General features: G+C 39.0%; 2 protein-coding genes across 2 annotated transcripts; both read left to right on the forward strand.

Moving 5' to 3' along the window:
* Positions 1-3,870: 3,870 nt before the first annotated feature.
* Positions 3,871-4,899, forward strand: LOC110933944. The gene has a single exon (XM_022177144.1). The coding sequence runs from the start codon at positions 3,871-3,873 to the stop codon at positions 4,897-4,899; it is 1,029 nt and encodes a 342-aa protein (XP_022032836.1).
* A 1,593-nt stretch (positions 4,900-6,492) lies between these two features.
* LOC110933945 lies at positions 6,493-9,152 on the forward strand. The gene is made up of 2 exons (XM_035988650.1): positions 6,493-7,941; positions 8,010-9,152. Exons 1-2 carry the CDS (start codon positions 7,776-7,778, stop codon positions 8,390-8,392), a joined length of 549 nt encoding a protein of 182 aa, XP_035844543.1. The 5' UTR covers positions 6,493-7,775; the 3' UTR covers positions 8,393-9,152.
* The last annotated feature ends 463 nt before the right edge of the window (positions 9,153-9,615 follow it).

The raw sequence follows: 9,615 nt of genomic DNA on the forward strand, positions 1-9,615 counted from the left end.
GCATAGGGGAAAAATACGGAAGAATAGTAAAAAAGTCTGAAGCAGATGAGGATGACCTATGTTTCAACGAAGATATGGTTGGTGTCATCGTAAAGGACGGCACTATAATCAACGAGAAAATTACAATAAGGTGGAAAAACCTACTGCATGAGGTCTGGGTATCGGAGATCCTTCAATCCTGGGTGCCAGAATTTGTCAATGAACTGGAATTTGTGAAGAAACAATCAAGGGCTCAGACGTATGTCGAACCGAAAAATAATACAGAGGAGACGTCCCAGTCGGAGAAATCGGGTCAAGAGGGTGGAGTCTCACCAATCAAAAGAGTAGAAAACCCCCAGGTGGAAGACATGGACACTGAGGAGATACGTGATGAAGAGCAAAATCCGGTACCAAGCAAGGAACAACCGGTGAACACACTGTCAGCAAATGAAAAATTGGATGTCGGAAACGAAGAGGCGGCATGGAATGACGGGAAATCGATGCCGGAATTTGCGCCGGCAATGGTGGGTAAGGACGCTTCGAGCAACGAGGTAGCAAGAAACGAGAAGTCGGCAGTAGATGTGAGAACCGAGGCGTCGCATGACAGAGAAGTAAATGCAGGTATTGGAATTATGGAATCAACGCTCAGTCCCCTAGAAAAAGTTGGAGCTGAAGAGTCACAAAATAGTCCTCAGTCATTGATTATTGGTGGGGCCACAATAGAGTTAAATAATGGGCAGCCCAATCACAAAGAGGATAGGAACATTGGGCCCTCAAAATCAGCCCATAAAAAGAGGAAAAGAAATAGCCTAGCGGAAGCCCGTTCTCTAAGTTTGAAGCCCAATGTAGTAGTTAGTAAAGGGAAAATACCAAACTTAAATGTTGAATTATCTGACGAATCTAGATTACGACCTAAAAAGAGATCTCTGCACAAAAAAGGGAAAGTAAATAGGAAAAGGGGCAAAGTGAAGATAAGAATCTTGGAGGAAGACATCAACAATTTCAATCAAACAGGGGAAGGGATAGAGGATGATTACAATACAGAGTGGGAAGAGGAATCAAATGCCGATGATGCCAGGAGTGAATCGTTAATATCCGAGACTCAAAAAGAAATTATCGGAAACAACTTGAACGAAGCGGAAGTAGACATGGAAATCAGAGCAACACATGAAGTGGGTTTGAAACTAGGAGTAGACTTATCACAGAAGGAATCTCTTGTCAAGGAAACAGTTGTTGAAGACCAGGCGGATGTAAGGTTCCAATGAATTTTGGATCTCTGAACATCAAAGGTGCGGGGGGAGAAGGAAAAGCAGCGGGTGTCAGAAGTTTGCTAGCGAGATTTAATCTGTCTTTTATAGCCTTACAGGAAACACAGTTCAGAGACTTACCGGTGAACAAGATCAGGAAATTTTGGGATAATTCTGAGTTCGAATTCTCAAAGGTAGATGCAGACGGAAGATCAGGTGGCCTACTCTCTATGTGGAACCCAGGTGTGTTTAAAAAAGAACTTGAAGTAAAAAATCAGAACTTTCTCTTAATAAAAGGTCGTTTGGTTGGTGACGAAATTGAGATAGTAATCGTTAACGTGTACGGGTCTACGATCTTAGCAAACAGGAAAAAGATGTGGGAAGAGTTGCTGATGGCAAAAAACTCTATAAGTGGGCATTGGATACTGATTGGCGACTTTAACGAGGTAAGATTTCCCGAAGATAGGTGCAATTCACAGTTTGATGTAAATGGAGCTTTCTGTTTCAATAATTTTATAAACAGTGGGGGGTTCCAAGAATATAATATGGGAGGTAAGAACTTCACCTTCTTATCTGGTGACGGATCGAATCTAAGTAAGATTGATCGGGTTTTGGTATGTGAGAATTTTATGGGAAAATGGCCGAACGCATCTTTACTTGCACTAAATAGGGAAATCTCAGACCACAGTCCGTTAATTTTGACCACGGTTAACAACAGTTTTGGCCCATCCCCTTTTAGATTGTTCAATAGTTGGTTTTCTCTATCCGGATTTGATGATGCGGTGAGGAAAGGTCTAATGGAAACATGTGAATCGAGATTCAAATACGAGGTGATAGCGATGAAACTAAAAGCAATCAAGGATGAACTTAAAAAGTGGCGAAAGAACAGAAAAGAAGAAGACGAAAAGGCTCTGTTGGAAGCGCAGAACAAGCTGAAAGCACTGGATGATATTGTTGAAAATAGGTCATTAACGAATGAAGAATTATCGATGTGGAGGGAGTGCAAGAAAACAATAAAGGAGTGGCACATTACAGCTACTATGGATATGCAACAAAAAGCAAGAATACGTTGGCTAGAACTGGGGGACGAGAACACAAGTTATTTCCATGCGATAGTCAACAGTCACATCGCTAGGAACAAAATCTGTGGATTGTGGATCAGTGGAGAATGGGTGACAGACCCAATTAAAATAAAAGAACAGTTTCAGATGGCTTTTGAATCAAAGTTTAAAGAACCGGTATACTCGAGACCCAGGATCGGAGCGGGAGATTTTAAAAGATTAAGTAGGGAGCAAGCTGATGGGTTGATTCAACCGTTTGTGGCCGAGGAAGTCCGCAAGGCTATATGGGAATGTGGGATAAACAAAGCTCCGGGTCCGGATGGTATGACGTTTAAATTGATAAAAACCTATTGGGAGGAGTTAAAAGAATCAGTAATGGAGGCCATGAGTCAGTTCTATACACATGGTTCAATACACCACACGTGCAGTGCCTCTTTCATCGCTCTTATTCCAAAGGTAACGGATCCTATGACATTTTCAGATTTTAGACCGATTTCATTGATAGGTGTGGTGAACAAAATCATATCTAAAGTTCTAGCAAACAGAATAAAAGACGTAATCAAAAGCATTGTTTCTAACGAACAATCAGCCTTTGTGTCCGAGAGAAATATTGTAGATGGGCCTTTAGTAATAAACGAAGTGGTGGGTTGGGCCAAGAAAATGAAAAAACGTATTTTTGTCTTTAAAGCCGACATAGAAAAGGCTTACGATACTCTCAATTGGAAATTCCTAATTTCCATACTAACACATATGGGATTTCCTCCGAAGTGGAGGAATTGGGTTATGGGGATTTTATTTGCGGGAAGAGGGTCGGTACTGGTAAATGGTTCCCCATCGGGGGAATTTCACTATAAAAGGGGGCTAAGGCAAGGGGATCCCCTTTCACCCTTCCTATTCATTGTGGCGATGGAAGCATTGCACATAATGATGGAAAGGGCAAAAAATACAAATATATTCTCAGGAGTAAAATTACCAGGAGACGGACCATACTTAACTCATATGTTATTTGCGGACGACTCAATATTTGTGGGCAATTGGGAGGAAAACAATGTAAAAAATCTCAAGAGAATCCTAAGAGTTTTCTATCTTATATCGGGACTGAAAGTGAATCTGCAGAAAAGTCAGTTATTTGGGGTCGGTACGACTGAGGAAGAAGTCAACAACATGGCATCGGTCTTTAAATGTAAAGCAGGTAAGTTTCCCTTTATTTACCTAGGATTAAAGGTGGGCGCAAATATGAATCGTATAGCAAATTGGAAAGAGGTTATTGATGTGTTCAATAAAGATTATCAAACTGGAAGGCGAAGAACTTGTCTTTTGCGGGGAGGGTAATTCTTGTAAAATCTGTCCTTGGTAGCTTACCCAATTATTTTTTATCGCTCTACAAGTGTCCATTGGCCGTACTGAAGGTTTTGGAAGGTATTAGAAGGAAATTCCTTTGGGGTGGATGTAGCGTCAATAATAAAATACGGTGGGTTAAATGGGAAAAAGTGGTAGCACGCAAAGACTTTGGAGGGCTTGGTATTGGGAACATCAGGGACCTTAATATGGCACTCTTAATAAAGTGGTGGTGGAGATTCAAAATGGAGCCGAATCATCTATGGGTGAAAGTAATAAAAGCTATACATCATAGTAATAGGAAAATAGTATCCATACCGGTAAAAAAGACTTTAACGGGTGTGTGGAAAAACATTGGGGAAATTGGGAAAGAATTCATGAAATACAATGTTGATGTCACGAAAAGTCTGAAGAGTAAAGTCGGGTTGGGAGATAAAACAATGTTTTGGGTCGAAACATGGTTAGGAAATGAACCACTGCTGGTTCAATTCCCGGGTCTTTATCAATTGGCACTGAACAAGAAAGCACTAGTAAAGGATTGCTATCGGGTAAATAACGTGGGAAAGATTTGGGACTGGGGTTGGGTGAGGGCACCGAATTGTGAAACAGAAATTCAAGAGATGAACGCCTTGAATACAATGTTGCAACAGCAATCAATATCACTGAAAGAAGACGAATGGTTCTGGAAGAATAGCGAGCAGGAAGGTTTTACTGTAAGAGGTGTGAGACAATCTTTAGCTTCACAGATTAATCTAAACGAGCAGGCAAATGAATTTGTGTGGAACAGATGGGCAACTGCCAAAAGTGTGATGTTCGTATGGCGGGCAGTAGACGGAAGAATACCAACCGCAACGGCATTAAGGGAAAGAGGCATGGTTCTAACCGATTACAACTGCAAGTTATGTGGAGCTGCTGAAGAAACTGTATCTCATTTGTTATTGCAGTGCAGTTTTGCAAAAGAAATATGGGAGAAGATTGTATCTTGGGTTAAAATACCCATGTTCACGGCGGGTAATTTAAGAGAATTAATGCAGGAGCTGCAGTTTTTACAAAGAAGTCGGTATATAAAAAAGGCCATACACACCATCGCAACGCAAACTATATGGAGTATATGGAAAATTAGAAATGAAAAGATCTTTAGAGGCAAATCGGGCGCGATCCAAACGACAATAGAAGAAATCAAGGAAGCAACTTTCCAAGGGGTGAAGTTGAGATCAAAATTCAAGAGGATTAGTAGGCAAGAGTGGTGGGATTTTAATGTAATATTAAGTTGAAACTCATGTAGCTAGTTGCAGTGCACTTTTTGCTTGTAATATGACTTCCCAGCTCCTGGCTGGGGGTCTCTTTTGTTTTTGAGGTTGAATAAAGTTCCTGTTGCTATTCAAAAAAAAAAAGTAAAATGAAAAGGAAACTTCCAAACAAACAGCTTGCTGTGGGCCCACTTGCGCAATCATTGACCAAAAAAAACGCGGAACGGTTATACTCGCCTTGTTTGTATCACTGCCCCCCTTGTGTTTTAAGAAACTACATGTTTTCCCCGTCTGTTTAGAAAATCGACAAAACAATAATTGTTTTAACAAAAGTTTATTTCGTCTAATATGGTAGTTTTATGTCATACGTCTTTTATTTTCTTCAAATTAAAAAAAAAAACAAAAAATTATGAATGTAAGATTATGTAAGTTTAAGTTTATCCGCATAGAACTATTTTATAATAACTATGAATATAAAATGCTAAGTAATCTAAAAAGTCCTATATGTCAATTGTTAAAGCCACTAGCTAGAGACTCACCCCAACGTTACTCAAAACATAATGATTCTTAGTTAAGACGAAAAGAGTATCGTATTGTGTAAAAGTGTAAATATTTTAATTATAAACGATTGTACTTTTCTATGATAGCCAACACACATCTAGTGTAGACAGTGGCAGATGTAGTGTGCAAGCAAGTGTAGCACGCGATATCCCTTAACTCTATTTCCGTAATGTAAATATTTTTTTCTAGTTTTATACAAAGAATACCTCTAATTTTTTTATTTTTTGAGATACTTCTAAATTTTAGAGCTAGGTCCGCAAATGAGTCTAAAGGCATCGATATTACCTAACAAACATGTGGTTATGGGGTTGAAATCCATTTTGAGACAAAAATATCCGTTATCATGAATCAATCAAAAAATTAACACATTACTAAATAATTACAAAATAAGTGAAGCTTATGAATTAAATAAAACGTAAAAACATCATAAGAATTTCATAAATAGATAAAATGTTCTATTCATATTTAAAAACTGCAAAAGAAAAATATGCCTTCTTTCTTGTAATTTAAAAGAACTGAAAATATGGTCAAACTTATTTATGAGTTTATGTGACTTGATCAACGGTCATGCCATTAAATCTCATAAACCCAAGGACCAAACTTGTAAACACCCAAAACCCAATGGATGCAATTTGCACATCATTCATTCTTCCCATCTTCAACGGCTCTTCTCTTAATGTACTTGCTTGACCATTACGCCTACGATTCCAAGAAACTAAACACAACCAATATAAATACCCCTTCAAGCCTCTTAACACAAAAAAATACAATACAAACAAACAAACCCATATAAATATGTCAATACCCGACCCGAATATGGAGGAAAAGAAACCCCATTTTCCCTTCTTCTTCAAGAGGCTACACGGGAAGACCCGGAAGGGACTATGGAAGCGGTTCGGGACCCCGGGTCTCCGCTGGAAAACCAAGTTCAATATACGCCAATGGTTCGTTGATCGGGTCCTCTTCAAGATCCTTTCGGTTTTCGAAGCCGTCGTTATGGTGTCAACACTATGTTTCTTTTACCTCTTTTGCGGGTGTCATATTTGAACACTTGTTAATTGACTTCATTCTTTGCTAACGTCTGTTTTAGAAGAACTGGAGGAACTGGCTTCTTATTTGTTTATTTATTTATTTATTTATATTTATATTTGTTTGTATGTTGTTCTTGTATAGATTTAGAAAACTACATTTTTATTAATTTTGATGATTGTTAATGCATTATTTTTGGCCCTTTGATGGAAAATAATTTTAAGGGTTATTTGCCAACTGTTTGGATATTGAAAATTTGTTTGCTAATTTTTTTTAAGGATTTTGGTTTCGTACTTTGATTGTTTTGTTCTGAGGTTACAGGCTGTTCCTTGTTTTCCTGTTAATATGTTACAAGTTTACAGGCTGTTCCTTGTTTTTCTCAAATGACGTAAGACAAGCAACAAGAAAGATGTATTAAGTAACCGAAATTTACAAGTGGACACCACACGCTTAGACCCGCTTATCAGAAGGCACGCTTTTTTACTTTTTTTTTTATTACTTTTATAAATATTTCCCACTCCTAACATAATCACCCGTCGTGTGTTTACTACAATTGTTGACATGGCTCTTTTAACGGTTTTAAGTAACAAGACACACTTAGTTAGTACGATATAATAAAAGTAACCGAAATTTACAAACCATGAAACAGTTGATGAGCTACGTAGCCGGTTAAGTGAGATAACCATATTGATACATTTAATTTATTATGAATATATGAATCTCTTTTCGTATGGCTCGTTACACGATTAATTAAACGTGTTACTTGTGCCATAAATGGGTTAGAGGGGTTGGACCCACTTAGACTCATTTGTTAATTGTATCGTTAACTTGGCTCAACTTTTTAAATAAAAATAAAATCAAACTCAAACTTGTTTAACTTTGTGTAAGATCATGACATGTTAACGGGTAATGTCATAAGTTGCCAACTCTATTTTTTTCTGGTTTGGTAATTTGTTAGAGTAAATAAATGATATTAATTTAGTAGTATAAATGGATTCTAGTTAAACATGTCGCATTGTGTTAAGACCAGAGGGTATGGGGCCGGCTGAGGCCCAGCTTGACCCGGCGCCGGTCCCCCACACCGTCCCTGGGTCCGGCTCGGCAAGTTCGGCTTCCACAAGACGGAGAGGACGGGCCAACTTTTCAAACTTTTAGCCGTTACAACGACTAGTTAATAAATAAAAAAAAATCTCACTTTTCTATAAAACACACCCATTTTCACCATTTTCTCCCCACTTCCAACCCAAAACACCCTCATTTTTATACCATTTTCTCCCCACTTTTATAAAAAGATTATCTTTTCATCCACAATGCCATCTAATTCTTGGTGGTCCTCGTCTTCGAAGGAGGAAGAGGAGATGTTTTACGCAAACGTTATGCTAAGGGCGGCGCAGATTCTTATGGAGGAGGAAGAGGAAGACGTCTCATCTGAAAGCGTTATTACCAGACAAATACGGATTAACAGAGACCACCAAGGTTTATCATTAACAAATTTTATTATCCTTATTCCTTATTTCCTCATATTTATATATTTTTTACGACAGGAGCGCACGAGAAATTGGTGAACGATTATTTTTCGGATGCACCCTTTTACAATGCCGAGATTTTCAAACGAATGTTCCGAATGAGTCGCCGGTTATTCACACGGATTGCTGATGATTTGGCGGGGCTAGACCCGTTTTTCACGCAACGACCCGATGCTCGAAATTATGAAGGGTTCACCACGTTACAAAAGTGTACTGCGGCCATTCGCCAACTGGCGTACGGGACAGTGGCCGACGCTTTGGACGAGTACTTGCAGATGTCGGCAAGAACTTCGCGGGAATGTTTGTATCAGTTTTGCCATAATGTGGTGAAATTGTATAGCAAAAAAATATTTGCGGAAACCAAACGCGTATTATGTTCAACAGTTGTACCAAGCTCATGAAGCACGGCACGGGTTTCCGGGAATGCTCGGTAGCATTGATTGTATGCATTGGGCGTGGCATAACTGCCCGAATGCGTGGCGAGGCCAATATACGCGAGGTGATCACGACTATCCAACATTAATACTTGAGGTCGTGTCCTCACAAGATTTGTGGATCTGGCATTCTTTCTTTGGTCTCCCTGGTTCACTCAACGACCTCAACGTGCTATACCAATCGGCGATCTTTAGCGATGTCGTTAATGGAACTGGTTCGGACACCCGTTTTACAATTTCTGGGGTTGAGTATAGACGCGGGTATTATCTTGCTGACGAAATATATCCGTCTTGGTCTACAATTGTCAAGACTATTCCATATCCCAGGGACGAAAAAAGGAAAAAATTCGCCAAGCGTCAAGAAGCTGCAAGAAAAGACATCGAACGTGCTTTTGGTGTTTTACAAAAAAATGGGCCATCCTTGAACAACCGGACGTGCGTTCACACCGAAGAGGTTGCGCCTTTGTATGTACGCTTGCATTTTGCTCCAAGACATGATTATTGAAGACGAAGGTCGGGCGATTTGTGAGTATGATGAGAATGCATCTATCGGGAATACTGTCCCAGTAGATCTGGCACAACAGGATTTAAACTTGTTCTCGCTAACCAACGACTTCACGCATGCAAACCTTCAACAGGATTTGGTAGAACATATATGGAACAATGTAAACGGCGGGGACGGTGACGAAGACAAAGACGAAAACGAGTAGTGTAATTTTTATAAATTTTTAAATCTAGTCTTTTTTTATAAAATCTAGGTAGTGTAATTTTTTTTAGGTTATGTAATTTTTATTTATGTTATGTAATGGATTTTATTATCTTCTTTTATGTCTTATTTTTATTTAAATTTTGAATTGTTTTTATAAAGTTAAACAAATAAAAAAGTTAAACAATAAAAGTTAAACAACTAAAATAAATTAAACAATAAAAAATTATGTGGTGTAGCCCCATCCTCCACCCCCCTCAAAATGCAAGGAGACCCATCCTCCATGGGATGGTGATGTGGCGCCTACGTGACGGCCCATCGTCATGGGGATGAGCCTCCCCATACCCTCTAGTCTAATAAGGGTGTAAGGAGTGGTTAAACACTTTGGAGTGGCAAACCAAAAAACCGACCAATCAGAGCGCGCCATGTCAATCAGTCAAAAGTGTTTAAACTTTGCTGAAAAGTGTTGGCAATGGTTTAAACA

Source organism: Helianthus annuus, chromosome 4 (assembly GCF_002127325.2).
Source record: "Helianthus annuus cultivar XRQ/B chromosome 4, HanXRQr2.0-SUNRISE, whole genome shotgun sequence".
NCBI classification, from domain to species: Eukaryota; Viridiplantae; Streptophyta; class Magnoliopsida; order Asterales; family Asteraceae; genus Helianthus; species Helianthus annuus.